The sequence below is a fragment of the Cricetulus griseus genome (assembly GCF_003668045.3).
Source record: "Cricetulus griseus strain 17A/GY chromosome 1 unlocalized genomic scaffold, alternate assembly CriGri-PICRH-1.0 chr1_0, whole genome shotgun sequence".
NCBI lineage: Eukaryota > Metazoa > Chordata > Mammalia > Rodentia > Cricetidae > Cricetulus > Cricetulus griseus.
This window is the reverse complement of record NW_023276806.1, coordinates 17972599-17990839: the sequence shown is the minus strand read 5'-3', so window position 1 is coordinate 17990839 and position 18241 is coordinate 17972599. Positions and strand designations below refer to the sequence as shown.

Sequence of the window (18241 nt, the reverse complement as noted above, 5' to 3'; positions counted from 1 at the left end):
GGAAACTGGGATTCAGATCAAATAGAGCTGAAAGAAACAGATGAAATAAAAGTATGTTATCTGAAAAAGAATAGAGCAATTGAAAATTAACATGAGGAAATCTGACATTTATTAATCAAGAAAGCAAAATTGAAAGAGATTGTGAGACAAAGGTTTCAATAGTTTCTCATAAAATTCAGAGTGAACAACAAAATGGAAACTAAGAATTGATACTATCAAATAAAGAATAATTGAGGGTTAGCTGAAATTGAGGAAGAACTAAATGATATTAATGTAGAGTCTAAGAAGTTATAAACTGGGGTAGTATTTTAAAATTCCATATATTATTCTGGGAGAAAATGGTAATTTTTCATATTATATTTTATTGACTAAGTGATCCAGATATAATTGTAAAAGTGTCTACAAATATATGAATTGAATATATAAACTCAAGGCAAAAGTATTAATGATAGGAAAGGAAGAGAAAAGGCCATAGTAACACTAACAGTAAGCAAGAGGGAAGAAAGAAATACACACATTTCAAGAACTACAATGTAAGTGAACTAAATTCACTTTGTCAATGGAAATTTAAAACCTATAGAAAGAAATCCAGCTTTATATTTTTGATGAGTTCAAGAGTTAAACCATACTGAGAAAGATTAAAAATGAAGTCATAGAACTTACAACATCTATTTTAAATAGCTGATTAAAATCTTTGACTATCTGTTTTGACTGTTATTTAGTTTGATTTCTCATTATGACTAAGTACATATTGGTTATTGTTTTATTCGTAGTTCTAATTTATAGAGTTAATTTGCTTAGGCTCTGTAGTTTTAAAATGTTTAATTTCTATTTGAAGCAATTTTCAATTGCTTACCAAGTTACTGATGTTTTCATAAGAGGTCTTGCCGAAGAGACAATGTCCCAGATATTAACATTGACAACAGAGAAAGACATTCAGTGTTGACTTCTGACCTCTGCAAATGCTCTCACAAAGAGCACACATGAACACACATGTGTAACACACATACACATACACGCACAAAGTTTTGAGGATCAGTTATAAAAGTTTTTAATATTTTGAATAGATAATTACACTAAATGTTGATGCATTTATGGTAGAAACTTGTGTTTTACTTGTGGATAGTAAAATCTTCATGCTTATTTCAGGAAAAGATTTTTAAAAATTATCCTTTAGCACACCAAACATACTTGAATGAATAGATCAATATAAACACTGCATATGCATTTATGTACATATGCAGTTTGTAAACACTACTTATGTACATATCAAGTATATCTGTAGATTTTTATTTTTATGTTGCTTTTATTATAATAAAGCCCATTATTTTTATTCTTTGACTATTTCATGTCTACACAAAATATCCTGGTCTTATTCTCCCTCTAACTCCCCTCAACACCTCACTCCCAATGTATGTGTATGTTCTTGCACATGTACATGGGTGTATGTGTGTGTGTATAAAACTCTGAGTTCAATTAGTGCTACTCATACACATGTGTGAGACCAGTCACTGTGGCAAAGTACCAGCAGTCAAAAAACAAAGAAAAGTAACTCTCATTTCCCCAGCAGCTATGAACTGCCAAGAGCTCTTAAACTAGGGGTGGGGCCTCTAGAACCCCTTCTCCATGCTGGAAGTGTGAGCTGGTTTGATTGTGTGAGGGTCTTATTCAGATAACATCATAGCTGCTGTGAGCTCATGTGCACAGCATCCATGCCATGTCTATAAGACAACACTCCTCCTCACTCCCTGGCTCTCACATCGCTGTTTCTTGGGTGCCAGGCAGCTGAAATACATGTCTCACCAAAGCTAAGCACTCACAGTCATAAAGACAATTTTTAAAACTGCAGTGGTTAAGAAATACATAATCATGGGGTGGTGGTGGTGGCACGCTTTTAATCCCAGCACTTGGGAGACAGAGGCAGGCGGATCTCTGTGAGTTTGAAGCCAGTCTGGCCCACAGAGTGAGTTCCAAGACAGCCAATGATACACAGAGAAACCCTGTTTTGAAAAAAAAAGGAAAAGAAAAAGAAATACATAATGAGGTATGCACTAAAATATTTTCATGATCCAAACCCAGAAAAGCAGGTTTGGGGTTTATATATGCATTTTTATATAACTATCTAAAAGTGAGCTTAGGGAATTATTGTTGACAATTATTCTGTCCCTAGGCTTATGAGACTATAAGTACGTTTATCTTTTGTATATGATTGTTGTTCTGCACATTCATTGTACTTGATATTCCATTATATTTCTAGTTATAAATGACATTTTCAAAAAGAAATGTTGAGGGAATCCTAATGTCCCAGCATGATCTGACAGTGGGTCTTCTAAATTTGAGATATAGCAATATTTCTGGTTTATCTTGAGATCTTGGTCATGTTGATTCAAATTAGATTATTAATAATAGTATTTAATAAAATACTAGCAGAAAAGTCTGGTTGTAGAAAACCCAGGTCGGCAAGAGATGGGAAAAGCCAGTAAACCAAATATTCTAAAGACATGGGATTTAGAATTGAATTATGGTTTTCCATTACTTCACAGTTGTCTGTCATGCATGTATCACCTAGTGCATACAACCACCCTTATTTTAGAATGTTTGATATATCAGATTCATTGTGCAATGCCATGGAATGACATTTGTATAACAAGATCCAAATATTTAAGATATTGACAAAACTCCACTAAATTTAGACAATCCACATATATCAGTTTTTTTAGGAAGTTACATACATACATACATACTGAGACAGAGAGAGACACACAGAGAGAGAGAGAGAGAGAGAGAGAGAGAGAGAGAGAGAGAGAAACAGAGACAGAGACACAGAGAGACAGAGAGACAGAGAGAGGGAGGCAGAGAGACAGAGACAAGAGACAGAGACAGGGACAGGGACAGAGAGGGCATAACTTCATTGACCTAAGACAAAGCAAGCTGTTGTTTTAGGCACAACACATTGTTCCTCCAAATTAAAAATTTGAGGAGTTAGTGTGAGTGTACTAAAATACATTAGCAATGATAATTAAAGCATCAGACTCTCCAAATAACCTCCAAAGAAACTTCACATTTTTGTGGCCACACTATTAAATTTTTTAAAGAATGCAATTATTTCAAACACTGGAGTATTTTGATACATTGATCAGCATAGATTATAGCAAACAAACAAACAAAATACTGAAAATAAAATATGTCTATTTTTCTGATATGAGAAGGAAATAAGCCCCACAACAAATTTCCATGTTTTTATTTAGTAATTCCTATTCAGAAGGCAGTGCTGTAGGGGATATTGTGCTGATTGCTTATTAAAATATTTCATTTTCTTGGTTATCCTGAAAATTATATGAAGGACGTTGTTCCCTGTATTTAAAGTATAGCTTTGAAATAGGATTGTGTGAGATGACCTGATGACAGAGAACAAGAGAAACAGAAGGACACATACACAGAGAAAACAAGACAGTAACAAATCCCTTAAGAAATCTTTAAATAATGCTAAGCCAACAAACAAAAAATTTTATGCTGAAATCCATTGTTATTTTTAAGAGAAGGTAATATTTTATAATAGTTTAATCTATGTTTCTCTTTCTTTTGGAAAATAGTTGTTCAAAGACTAAATGTATTCTCGTCCATAAATGTGTACTGCTGGATTAAATTGGTACATTTCTCCAAATATTCCTGTGAATTTCAGCTTTTAATCCCATTTGAAATGTGAATTTCCACACCAGTATTGAAAGAGTTCAAATGTGAACTGAGAATTACTTCTCACTGAAGAGAGTTTATGCTATAGAACACAAATATAAAATGCAATTTCCAGACAAGAAGTACCTGGGACTGAGTGCATCAATGAACCCTCTGACTCTGGAAAATGAAAATGTTATGCATTGTGCAAATTTAGCACTTTCTACTCATTAAAACATTTGCATGTCACACAGCTCCATCAGATCTCACCAGAGGAAGTAGTATAACTCTGCATGTAAATTTCAGTGTGGACACACTGCATACCAGGGCTCCTGCAACCCCAGGTGCTTATAACATTGGGAAATCATTTACCTACCAAATCATCATTCCCTTGCTTCAGAAGGATGTGATTATAACTGCCTGCGGTGGGCACTTGCCAAGGTGCTAGTCACTTTCCAGCAAAATTCTTGTCAACACAGCAGTTTAGTAAGAAAGCATAGCTGTGAGTGTCAGACAGTGAACATGCAGTTTAAAAGTTGATGTAATAGCTGTGTTTTCTATGGTACTTGATGTACACAGTGTCCTAGATGGCAAATAAATATTCTGCCAATGGACTTCTTGACCAACACAGTTCTTGATAGTCTCCAGCATAGTCAGTGTGGTCAGCCTTTCCCACTTTCTGCTAAAACATTCCTGCTTTTGAAAGCAAGGCTATGGTCAAAAATGTTAGACCTCAGAAACCCTGATGAACACCTAGGATCCCAAAGAGGTAAGTGTAAGGAGACAAAAGCTAGCCCTTTCCCCTCTAGTGGCATCTCTGGGGGCATCAGGAAAGATGTAGGCCACACCAACAAGCAGAGCAAAATGGGTTTAGTCCAAACCCTAAAAAATCAACAGATCCGCTAAAACACTATAGTCACCTTAGTTCATGATTCCAAATTATTTTTTTTCTGTCTAAGTCCTTTGTTATGAGTGTAACCACTTGAATGTAATAATATTTTATTCTTCTTTTAAAACATTTATGGTTTTAGATTCTCCATCATAAAAGCACTTGGGCAACTGATGCTTAATCTGGATTGTAAACTGAGATGAATTTCAGGCATTTATGCTGTAACCACTGTGAGCCCAGAGATAAGACCTTTCCCCTGCTGGATTATTATTCATCATCTACCTGTTTCATAAGGTGTGCTTGGCAACTATTACAAACAAGGTCATGAACCAACTAGGTGTGGCATGGCCAGGGTCCTCTGAAGGATGAAGCGACAAATAGCCACAGCAACCTCAGATGACTGACATGGTGATAAGAAAATTTTTCTTTCCATTTTTGTTGTCATGTCTTACATTTTACATATTCATTTTCTTGGATTCCTGTAAGCCCCATCAATAATAAATCCTCAGAAGAACCAGTAAATTATAATAAACGACCTTGTGTGTTTTTAACAAACCTGAACTTTGACATCATTAGTGCTCTGATGGGTTTATAAAATAAGCCCTGACTTAGAGGGGAAACAAAAATTGAACCTGGGCATGTTTATTGTTGAGTCACTCTGGAGGCTTAACAAGTAAATTTGCATCAGAAGAAATGTGATAGAAAGGCAAATATCCCACATGTGAGGCTGGTGTGCAAACAGACCAGGCAGCCAGGTCAAGGAAAGGGCAAGTCTACCTGGAGAAGATTCTTCTAATGATTAGATCCTAAATGAAATCAAGTCTTGGGCAGTTTTCCGGTGAGTGTATGTCAAACAGAGAAGTAAAACTTAAACTAACTAAAATTTGGTGATTTGAAAACATTAGTTTGAGCCAGGGGTGGTAGCTCATGCCAATAATCCCAGCACATGAGAAAGTGAGGCAAGAAAAGTGAAGTAAGCTGAGGCTACCTAGTGAGTTCTGGACCAGAATATACAACACAGTAAGACCTCATCTCAAAAAAAAAAAAAAAATCAAACAAAAGAACCACAAACTTGTTAAGAATGAGGTTAACACAGATGTGCATTGCTGATTTATGCTGTGTAACTGGTGAGTTATGATGTCATCATCATCATCATCTCAGAGAAGAAATGGTCCTCTCTTCTAGAGGTCTTGCAGCATCTTGAAGTCTATGTATACATGTTAAGGTCATAAAAACAACACCATGTCAGAAGACTGAGTAAACCTTGAAGGCAAGCAAGAATCCTTAAAAAACCATAGTGTTTCCATTTTGACTAGCTTGGTTTCAAATGTAAAGATTTCTAATTCCCACAGCATCTACACACATGCTTTCCTTTTAAATATTCCCTAAGTCTGGGTCAGGAGTTCTCAACTTTTAGAGGGCATAAAATTACCATATCTTTTTTTATAGTTAAAAGAATTTCAGTTTTAATTTTAATTCTATTCTGTTTTCACAAAATGATGTGCTGGTTAGGCTGTAGCTGAAATTGTTCCCTTCAATGTCAGACATGGCTAAATGGAGTCAAAAATGACTTGAGTTCAATTTAATTAATACTCAAAAGATAGAAAAAGTAACTTCATAGATGGGTCTTTTGACTACCGCTAATAACTGTCCTATTATGCAAAGTAAGAAAATGAAACATTGACTAGAAACTACCGACCCACCTGAGACCCACAGATAAATGTTGGAGCTACTGTATAAACCCAAATCTTTCTCATTTTTATTCCTGTTATCATGTGAGCTCTTTTCTGGTCTTACAGCTTTATCATTTTATTTGATTGTTTTCTGGGGCTAGGGAGAGCTATGTAGGCATGATAAATTGGGGGGTGCTCCCCAACACCCACACAGTGGCATGTGCCTGTAGTCTCAGGACTTGGGAAATGGAGACTGGCCTGCGTATCTTAATCAGTAACTTCATGTTGTGAGTAAAATGCTACTACCCACATTAAGGGTGAGTCTCCCCCGCTTACTTTCCTTTACCTAAAATATCTCACACAGATATACCAGGATTTGTTTCCATGGTGACTCTAAATCCTGTCAGGTTGACAATCAAAATTAGCCTTCACAATAATTTTGGTATGAAAATACTAATTATAGAATAAAAGTAGTTAACATTAAATAATTTTAATCATAAAGCTATGACAATTTTTTGCTATCATCTAATATTCATAATTTACTGAAAGCAATCATTTCCTAAAAACTAGAAAAATAAAAGTAGTTGCTGCATTTGGGGAAAGTGGAGTTTATAGACTGCTCCTAATAACACCCAAGTGAAACACCCACCAAATAGGCTACATTCAGGCATGTAACTGTGCAGATTCCAGGTACTGATCATGCTCACAAAGATTATGTGTTGTTACTGAAATTTGAAACCAAAGAATTGTCTTTTTCCATTTTAAGATAGTTGGACATGGACTCTGATTTTTAAAACAATTGGACATCAGTTGGAAAATATGGGCATTCCCATCCCTGGAATAGTAGATGACCTTGAGTAAAATAGGAGTCACCTTTTCCCATGTCACTTTTCTACCACCAATCACAAAATGGGTAGTATGATAGTTGCAGTCCAAGTCTAGAGTCAATACAAATGTGAGTGGAACACCCTAGATTTAGAGAAGACAAACTTGGATATCAACACGATTGACGAGAATGGCTGAAATCAAACTTCATTAGATTGAATTTAAACCTGGATTCTATTGGAATTATCTTTCCTAGCCTTTGGGACACAGTCTCATTGACTGAAGAGCTTAGACAGTGTGATCTCTTGAAATGTTATTAGCAATTATAAGATGCTTTAGAAGCCAAAGGAACATTGCACAAACTGTTCAAGAACCCTGTTCTTGTTTTTAAGATGTTTGAAATTCACTGAAAGCTTTTCCCCATGATGAAGGCCCACAATATGATTCAGCAGCTGATGCCCCTGAGTCTAACACCGGGATCCTTTGGTGGGAGAAGAGAACTGTCTCCTGAAAGTTGTACTTTGCCACTTTGTCATCTTAGCACCAAATCTTATAGACATGCATGCATATGCATATAGTAATAATTAACCATTTTTTCTTTATAATGAAACCCTCATTTTCTAGTATTCCAGGTTAGGAAAACTTCATCTTTAGAAGTGAAACTTCTTTAAGAATTCAAGGTTCTTTTTTTAAGAGACTATAGAGTAAAAGTAGTTCTCTTGTAGCTTGCTTTGGAATTGGCTTCATATGGCACAGATGCTAAGGCTACCGAATCCTACAGCAGGCCTCCTGCCTGCAACAGAGAAAATGCCAGAGAGATGTGACTTTGAGATTATGGAGTGCATTTTGTTCCCAAGAATGTTCATCTCATTTCAGGGCATTTAGTGTCCTTGGACCTTAGTGACTAAATGCCAAAACAAACCCCCAAACATTGTGAGGATCCAAAGAATAAAAGCCTGCACCTCTGCCCCCTTCCAAATCCCTCGCTGAGAAATGGAGCACTCCAGGTTGAGAAATCAGGCCACTGTCAGTTTTCACTCTGCTCCTGGAAACTTACTCCTGAAGCATGTCCCTGTGTGGTTGTCAGAAGCCACAAAGGCCAAGCATAAGCCCCTTACAGTGGGGACACTAAAAGAGAACATAGTACTTAAAAGAGGGCATCATCCATGGCTTCTCAGAGAAACTGGGCTCCTTGGCTCTGCAGTCAACAGGGAACTGAAATTCAGGCAAGTTCTCTGAGGTCACTCATTAACTAGGCCACACTCATCCTACAAACAAAGTTCCCTTAGAACCCAGTATGTCAGTGCAGTTCAACACTACTTCCTCACGATATGGCCCTAACTGTTTGTCACTTATTGATTTCATCAACCTCATTTCTCCCTTCTACAGCTGTAGAAACAAAAATCTATAGTCTCCCACACAGAGCTGAAAACCGAAACTTGGGGGGAAGATGTCATTCCTTCAACTTGTCACTGCCTAAGAATGGTAGAGCTGGCATTCACACAGAAGTCTATCAAGCTGATTAATTCAGGGACATAAACTCAAGTTCACTATGTTGGCCAGCCTCCCTGATGTTCTTTCATTTATCTTTCTTTAAATATCAGAGAAGTTAAGTGAAATCCCTACGATATGAACTAGGTTCCAAATTGACGCTACAACACAGTCGTTTTGTACTGTGTTGTGCTGGACTTGTTGTTCCTCATTATTGCTAGGACTGCACTCAGCAGGGCCACCTCATTAACTGAAGAAAATGTCCCCGGGTGTTGCAGGAGACAGGAATCAGATGGAAAGCATAAAAACAAGTTCTGCAAATGCTCCTGTTCTCTCATTCACAGGGTGCAGTGATCTACCATTCCAGTCTAAGTGGCATTTTCCTTATGCAGCAGCAGAAGTATTTAGAAAAAGATGGAAGTGGTTTCAGAGTTGCCTTCAAAAACTCTTTCCCAGTGTTTCCATAACACAGCAAATTGGGGCTTTGAGCACACTTAATTTTTGGTCTGATTTAGGTTTTTCCATGTAGGAAACTGACAGTTTGCCTAGATTGGTCCTTATTGGCTAGGAGAAATTACTAATAGTGAGTGAGACATTTAGGGTTTTTTTTTTCTATTTTGTTTTACTGAAAGCAAATTCAAACTCCAGCACTTCACTAAATATATTGATATATTAAAAGCTATCTCCCAGCTGTGTGTTAACTGAAATACTGTGGCTCTGCTCCTTCCACAGTGTATTCTCTGTAGAGAACCCAAAGTGACTTATTTCGTGTTTCAAACATGTAGTTTCCATTTTGTTTGTAATAAAATTAAAGCTTCTTTGTGAACCTGTAGTCCTCTATGATCTGCTACTGTGTATCTCTCTGATCAGACCACATATTCTTTCTGTTAAATGGATGATGATGATGATGATGATGACAATGACAGCAATGAAGATTGTGATGTTTTCAAACAGGTCTCATTTACCCTAGGTTGATCTTGAATTTCCAACGTAGATGACAATTACTTTGCACTTTTCATCTCCCTGTTTCTACCTCCTAAGTACAGAGATTGCAAGTGTACATCACCCATCCTGATGCTGTACATATTCAATGCTGGCGACCAAACCCAGTGCTTTGCATATCATCGGCAAGCCTTTTACAACTGAGCTACATCTTCAGCCTGTGTGCTTGATTTTAATGAACACTTTTAATATTATGATTATTTTATCATGTCATTGACTTCTCATTTACTATGAAGAATAGGCCAAAAGGAAAGCTCTGGGCAGAAGGGAATCTTCTACCATAACTAGATCAGAACTGAGACTATAGTAGAATTCAAGCATACCTGCTCAATGAATGGTTGAATGAATGAATGAATGAATGAATGAGGTAGCAATCCTCTGCCTGGATCTCAATGTAAGTCTCAGAATCACAGCATATGACTCCAATATGGTTATTGAATGGTCCAGATCTAAATAAATATGGGGCATTAGAAAATAAGAACTATAAATTTCAATTATTCTTTGTTTTGCCTATCAAGAACAAGAATCTTTCTGGTAAGTGGGAATATAAGCCATCAAGGAAAACCAGGACCTGCTTTAAGGAAGATATATTTGAGAGCATGTCATTTGTCTCTAGACTGATGTTTTCCTTTCATGCAATTTAGAGTTCCTGCACACTCAAGCAGGCATCTACAAGTGCTTACCAACGTGTTACAGACCATCATCAGAACACTTCTGAGTCTCTGTCTTACACTAATGTCCTTGTCCTGTCTCATACAAAAAAGAATATGTTTCTCAACATTCCTCTCAGAAGCATCCTTACTTCCAAAAGAAGGGCTTCATCCTGGGCTCTCCTTCCATAGCAATAAACTAGGTTTGCCCTGAGTACTTGGGGTTCTAAAGCATCTATTTGTCCCAGTTGTCCTTTTATTGAGTTCACAGACTACACATGGAAAAAGGCTATTACCACACAGAGATGTTTAAAAATGAAAACCAAACTAGTACATGGACTCCGACAACTGGGATAAGAAATATAATATTTATAAAACCGAGTAGGAGGTTGCAATCATTGCTCTAAAATAAAGCATTAAATATTAATTCAGAGCAAACCTATCTGTGCTTCGGCAAGCCTCACTTTCATTAAAGTAGCATTGTGTGTTTCCCAGAATTAAATCCCAAATAGGTAAATGGCTGGTGAGAAGTGAGTGCTCTGCTGGCTGAAGAAGAGCTACCTGCAGCCTGGTTTGGAGTTGCCCTTGCCATTAAAGCCTTCCAGACCTTCACTTTGAACTAATTAATTGTGATTCTTCTGGTTCCTCTCTAGTTTTTTGCCCTTGAGTATTACTAGGAATGTTTAATTCGCATGCCTGTGTTCATCTTCATTTGATTAATCCAAATGGCGCTGTGTTATTTGATTAATTCATATGCTGCAGAATATAAAATCTCAGGGAAGACTGGGTGCCAGTTTTAAGTTGGACTTATATTTCTTTCCATGGATTTCTCATTCCAAAAACTTTATGTCCTCATCTTTATCCATTTGTGCCTATTTCCCTCCACTTTGTACTGGCATTTTTAGTATGATGTTACTGTTCTCAGTGGTTTCTTACTCAAAATTTGTTCAAAAGACAAAAGGTTCCTTACCACACTGCTTCTGCATTTTCAATGGGATGAGGTTGTTAGTGTAAAACATCCCTCTAAAGCCCTAAAATAAATAAGCTTATACTATTTTAGCCCAATTGATTTTCAAATGATTTCAAATAAAAAACACCCAGTTGTCATTGTATGGACAGTCTACACAGTCCCCAGGCAGTTTTGACTGGATTCCTACTAAATGAAAGGGACAACAATGACCAAAAATCCAAAAAGTGGATCTCAGACATTGGCAAGGTGAACACTGCTCAGCTGGGTAAATGGGTACTTAAACTTTGACCAGTGACGACAGGCCTGCTTTAGCTCTGTGAAGACCAAAAGCAAGCTGTTATGATTAAATAAAAAAGAAAAAGAAAAGTGTTCAGGGCTTTCTGAGCATGTCCTGGGAATTAAAGCATATGGCAGGGATAAGGGAAAAAAGATTTTCCTTATGCTAATGACTCTCGATGTCTGAAATAAATTAGATCCATTAGAGTTTATGCTCAATAAAAGAAAGACTTTAAGCACTCCAAAGTTAGTGACTCGAGACCAGTTTTTGCTCTGAAATTCAATCTGCCTACTTATTAATTCTTCTTGAGGCTCCAGAGCAAACAGGGGGCACAGAATCATAATTCCATCCTTTGCCAGAATTTTAAAGGACCACAGGTTTCTTTTCCTTTTTCCTTTAATTAAGCCGTCTTTTCATGCTTCCTATTTTGTTTTCCTTCATTAGTTTGATTTTGTTCCCATTTCTGTTTCATTGTTTTGTTTTGTTTTGTTTTTCTTTTCAAGGATTCATTTACCCCATTCCAACTGACCACAGAACCCAGAATGAATATGGATTTTCTTGTAAGTTTGATGTTTGGGTTTTATGCTGGGAAATAGTCCTTTAACATTATTGCCCCTGTTCAAGTTTGCCTTGCGTTGGCTCACAGATGTGCACACAGGAAATAGGAGCCTAATGTATTCTAACATGAAAAGCAAATTAGATTTTCAATGCTGAAGAGAAGAAAGGGTCATTTCAAGTCGCTGCCAGCTTTGAAAGCTATCAGTCCACCACTGACAGCACTAGTCCCCATCACGGAGAAAACATATAATGAAATTGGCTGGTATACATAAAGGGCAAGGTTCATATACTAAAAAAGGAAAGGTTAAGGAAATGCAGATCTGTTGTGCTATAAATCATGAATAAGTAAAGTCAGTCATTAAGGATTAGATATACTATTCTGACCAGAGTTAAGATTTCTTCTAACAAGGTCCCCAGTAAAACCCCACAGCAAAGTAGAGTCAGCATTTTGAAAGCAGTGTTCACATAATGAAGAGAATTGGGATGTCAGAGGGATGCTGTTAATATCTACTTGATTGACAAGAAAGTTGAAAAATCCTGGGAAGGGTGATAGTTTCTAAAGAGGGCACTTTCCAACAGTAGATTCATATAAACCGCCAGTACAATTATAGGCACTGGGCCACAGGAGTGTGGGGAATTGCTGGGAACCTCTGGCAGATAAAATGATGAGTTCTTTCTCCACATAAACCATGTGGCTCTGGGTATTGGGAGAGAGGAATGGTTTTTCAAATTCTAGATCACAAAACCTTAGATTTGAAAATCATCTATACACCCCCAAATGTACATGGATATAAACAGACCATGAAGTTTTCAGTTGATTCTCACTCCTTCACAAGCTCTTTTGCAGTGAGGTGACTACAGATTTGTTCAGTTTGGCTGAATATTGCTGATGGGTCTAAAACAAAGACCTAACAATGTCAAACTGATTCAAAAAAACTTCCTTTTTTTATTTTACTTGAATAACCAGCTTCTGCCATCTTCTCCAGTTCGATCCAAGCATGTTTCATGCTACCAAAGCAACAGCAGCATTTATAAGAATTCTCTGTTTGCATTACCTAGAAATAGCCCCCAGTGGATGGCACCTTGTATTGGTCAAATACTTACCTGCCTCCTGAGGTAGCATGACCTCATTGACCAAAACCTTTCTCTCTCTGACACATCATAGAGCTATAGTTTGTTCCAGTAATTTGAAGCTTAATCTGGAAGCTCTAATGGGCCCATAAGAAGCTCAGGGTGCTGAGAGATACTGTGTCTGTATCATAAGCTGGAATCCACATAGCTTCTGCCCCTGGTCTGGGCTTCTGAAAACACAGCTTCCTAGTCAACCATGTTCACTCCTCACACTTGCTTTGCTATATGGCACAGTTCCATGGCTCCCGTCCATTCTTGCACTGATTTAAGTGGAAGAGAGAAGAGTGTATGGGAAGTAATTTTATGACTGGAGTGGTAGTTAGAAAAACATCTTGGTTCTATCCACATACAGATTAAAATCATACCAGATGTTTCTGACAGTGTTTATGGGTTGTTTTTGTTTTGTTTTGTTGTTTTTTTTTTAATGAGTAATAGTCCTCCCAAACTTTTTCACCTGAAAAAAAGTAATAAAGTTTTTATTTCCTGTGGTTTGGGATGGTTTGGGCTCCAGTTTCTTTAAATGCCTGGCAATAAATAGTCTGTTATGATGCCCAATTATAAGATAGATTAGTGGGTGGATTGATGCAGAGTGAGAAAGAAAAAGAAATCAGAGATAATTTTCCACTGAAAAGCCATAGTCGTTTTATATAGCTTTTGAAATAGACTTGAAATTAACCCATAAAAATGGTAATAAATGTCTGAAAAAATTACTGCAATACATATGTGTTCTGTGGGAAGTTTCTAGAAGCAGTTGGTCTGATGTTTCATTCTCTCTTTCCAGCTGCTCCGGACTCTGATGATGTTGCTCTCTATGTTGGGATTGTGATAGCTGTCACCGTTTGTCTGGCGATCACTATTGTAGTGGCCCTGTTCGTCTATCGGAAGAACCACCGTGACTTTGAGTCTGACATCATTGATTCTTCAGCACTCAATGGCGGCTTTCAGCCTGTAAACATCAAGGCTGCCAGACAAGGTCAGTGAGTTTTCCTCCCTAAGAGTTATATATGTGGTGAGCAGTGTGCCTGCATAGCTTCAAATTCAGCTGCATTTGTGATAACTGGTTGAGCTAGAACATAAGCCAAGTGAAGAGAGAGATTTTGGTTGGCTTTGTTCATTATAGGAATGAAATTATTCTATATAATAAGTCAGACTTGATGAGATGCACAGATCATTTCCAGTTTGTTTTTCTGACAGCTACCTCTGTCCTGCATCTTAACTTCTATTTGAAAGAACAATTACATTGATTCATTGATTTTTCTCATCTCTTTTCACCTTCTTATAATGCTTTTAATGAAGTGATGTGCATATGAATCTGAAATTAGCATAGGCAAGCAAAACCATTACCAGATAGTGACTCATAGCTCTTACTGTTCTTTCTAGTCTGGTGAAATGGCCAAATACTCTAAGTGTCATGATTAGACTTCAAGGCAGAATATCAAAGGAACAAGGTTTACCTATCAAAGGACAATAACAAGATAGATGCTGATACTAAGCTTGCCCTGTTTCCCAGATCCTTTGATGTCTCCTTGTGCAGTTAACAGATCAGCTTTGCTTTGGCTTAAAGGTGTGAAGTGGTTTCTCCCTAATCTAGCTTGGTCTGAACAGAGAATATAAATGGAATTATTTTCTTTCTGACTCAGATCTCCTGGCAGTTCCCCCGGATCTCACCTCAGCTGCAGCCATGTACAGGGGACCTGTCTATGCTCTGCATGATGTCTCAGATAAAATCCCAATGACCAATTCTCCAATTCTGGACCCACTGCCCAACTTGAAAATCAAAGTGTATAATACCTCGGGTGCTGTCACTCCCCAAGATGACCTCTCTGAGTTCACATCCAAGCTGTCACCCCAGATGACCCAATCCTTGCTAGAGAATGAGGCTCTTAACATGAAGAACCAGAGTCTTGCGAGACAGACTGACCCATCCTGCACGGCATTTGGCACCTTCAACTCGCTTGGGGGTCACCTCATTATTCCAAACTCAGGTAATTCTTAAAAGTTTAACTGATAAAGATGCAATTTGAAATCATATTGGAGTCTCTAAAATCTTATCTCCATTTGCTTTGTATTGAGTCTGAAATGTTAAATGTAGTATAACTCAAATTTCCCTTCAGTAGATCTCAAGCATTACTTCATACAAAATCTACAAAACCATTCATCTTCATTCAACCAATTCTAAATTCGGTACCTCTAGAAAGAAGGTGCAATTCAGAATGGGCACTGACTACCATAAAGGCATAATCAACCCAGGAACCCTCATTATAGGACCTGTTATCCAAAACAAACTAATTAGAAAATGCAGTCAGTTGGTTTCCTCGAATTTTCTTGAGATAGCTATATTTCAGAAAACCTCTTTCTAAATGTTTGGAAATATTACATAATAGACACAAAAATCTTCATTTATTAATTATTCAGTAAATCATTCATCAGAAAATATTATTCCAGTCTATGATTTATCTTCTACAATCTCAACTTCATCCAGGATACATTTGTAGTTTTATGTATTTTTAAGTATATTATATAGTTTATCAATATCTAAAGAATAAAAAACAAAATGGTCTTCTGAAGGGGACTTAAGTCGGTGGCTGCCAATATTGAAAGCTGGTATTCATTTTCAGTAAAACTGATGAACTTGCAACTACAGGACATAAGACAGCCAATGGCTACTTTCAAAGCACAGCCTAACTCTTTTATTTTTCAATAAAATAACAAAAATAACTTCACTGACCTATTATAATAATGTCACATAAAATTATGTATTATATATTACCTATATGTATGAAATATACATATTGTATTTCTATATGTATTACTAATAAACACATAGCATATAATGTATAATTACATATACACTTATGTATATATAGATATGTACATATACATATATATGAGTACAAAACCACAGGAATCTATAGCCTGGATGTGAGGCTGTCTCATGCTCTCCATAAGCCATGCTTCCCCAGCACCATAGCTGCCCCTTCTACCTCACGAATGCCATGTTTAAGCACCTTCACAGACAGGGTTCTACCAAAATTGCCAAGCCAATTGGGCAAGTTTTCTTGCTGCCATGTCTCATTGGGCACAATCTACTAAGCAATTACATGCTGCTCAAGGATACTCATTTTTTTTGACATCATAGAAGTGTCAGACACTATCCTCATAAAGACAGTCTATTCATTTTTACTGTACTTAATTAAGGTACATTTCATGGGAATGAAAAGATGGAGCCTAATATCTTCAACCAAGTCACTCTCTGTAGTGCTTGCTGATCTGTGCATAACTGGGCTGGATTTATGATAGGGTAGACCACAGACCACCATTATGGACATCACCTGAAAACTTGCTCAAATTCCATAAACAGACATTGTCAACAAGATTTTAGAGCCAGGATCTCCAGGACATCCTGAAACCAACTCAAATTGCTTCAATATTATCTGAGGTCCAATTGTCACACAGCTCATACCAATCACCCTTCCCATTGGAGCCAAACATCAACAAAGGAGAAGTGTTCTGATCTGTTGCAGCTAAGTGAGATGTTGTTGCTCATTTTCTAGAGTTGTGTATAATAAACTCTTCCCATCTCTAGCTCTGTTGTGAAATAACACTAATGCTCACCAGCTATTTCAAGGGGTGAAAATGTTTTCTGATATGGCTGAGGTTAGCATTTCCCTGACTTTGAATTTCATGGAGAACTTTTTTTTAAATCAAAAACAATGCATCATTGCAGCTGTTTAAAATTTTAATAGCAGTTTTTGGTTTCTCCACAATTTACAAGAAAAACAACAGTGGAACCATCTGTCTATTCCTTAAATAAAACACGAACTTTTAAAATGACATCACTCTTGTAAGTAATTCCATAACATTTCAGAGGGAGCTGTGATGAAAAGCAAGGCCAGCAAAAAGGGAGGGGAGCTATAGACCTTTGCATGTTTTTAGGGAAAATGCAAAGACTGTTGCTCCATGGGCACAGGATTTCATTCCCTTTTGCTTGCCCGAAAGGAACTCTAGAAGTTCCCTTTTGCTTCATAGGTCTTACATGGTAATTTTTTCTTTTTATTTTGCTATTCAGGAGTGAGCTTGCTGATTCCCGCTGGGGCCATTCCCCAAGGGAGAGTCTACGAAATGTATGTGACTGTACACAGGAAAGAAAATATGAGGTAAATATTTTTTTCTAATGCATTTGACTTTATCAATGTCTCACTTGGAGGAGAAGTGTACAATAGAAATGACAGACCCAATATATTTTGTGACGTACTTTTGAGTCTAGGTCTATTTTTTTAAGTCCAATTTTACTTCTTTCCTGTTGAAGCTTCAGACACTGCATATCATGAGTATGGATGAAATGCTAGACATCTTTTCTATGAGTGAACTCATGGTCCTTTAGCGGGATTTAGATAGATAGGCGGGCTTCTTCTGACCTGGGTCAAGAATCTAGCCATAATAGAGATAATGTTCATAAAAGTGGATACCCTTTAGCTTCTGAAATGCCCTTCCCACCCTAGTCCAGCACAGCTCCCGATATCCCTTCCCATCTGAGCCCAGCACAGCCCCTGATATATCCCTCCCAACTCAGCCTAGCATACACCTTGATATGCCCCTCCCACCTCAGCCTAGTGCAACCCTTGCACACAGATTTTTCCCTTTCCCTTTCTATCCTCCAGCATAAGAATCATCAGCCTTCTTCTTATGCTTAGCTTTTATAATTAGACCTTTAAAAATGAGCCTTGTGTTGATTAAAACCATACTGAACCCAAAGGTTCTACTTTGAATGTGCCATACCTGTCAATGTGTAGCTATTTTAAGTAAAAATAATAAGAACAGGTTAGATGTCCTAAATTCAATTTTGAGTTTAGCTTCTGACATAGCAGAGATGGTATTTCTTGATTAATTCCCACATAAAGGTGTGTGTGTGTGTGTGTGTGTGTGTGTGTGTGTGTGTGTGTGTGTGTGTGTGTGTGTGTGTGTATCCATGTTGGTGCACTAGAAGCCTGAGTGATTAATGCTTTCAAAAACACATTGAGATCTTAAAACAAAGGATGTTTTGAAAATGGAGATGCTGGTGTGTAAGGACCATTGTTGGTCTCAGGGAAAAGCATCTTCAGG

General features: G+C 37.3%; 1 protein-coding gene across 2 annotated transcripts in view; it reads left to right on the top strand.

Annotated features, from left to right (window-relative positions):
- Positions 1 to 18241, top strand: part of Unc5c (unc-5 netrin receptor C) — a 349129-nt gene that overhangs the window by 288593 nt on the left and 42295 nt on the right. The window contains exons 8-11 of one of the 2 annotated variants that reach the window (XM_035451641.1): positions 11953 to 12009; positions 13920 to 14111; positions 14779 to 15123; positions 17208 to 17295. In XM_035451641.1, coding sequence (XP_035307532.1) covers positions 11953 to 12009; positions 13920 to 14111; positions 14779 to 15123; positions 17208 to 17295 — 682 coding nt within the window. The remainder of the gene's footprint in view (positions 1 to 11952; positions 12010 to 13919; positions 14112 to 14778; positions 15124 to 17207; positions 17296 to 18241) is intronic. The other variant, XM_035451642.1, reaches the window with a different exon arrangement.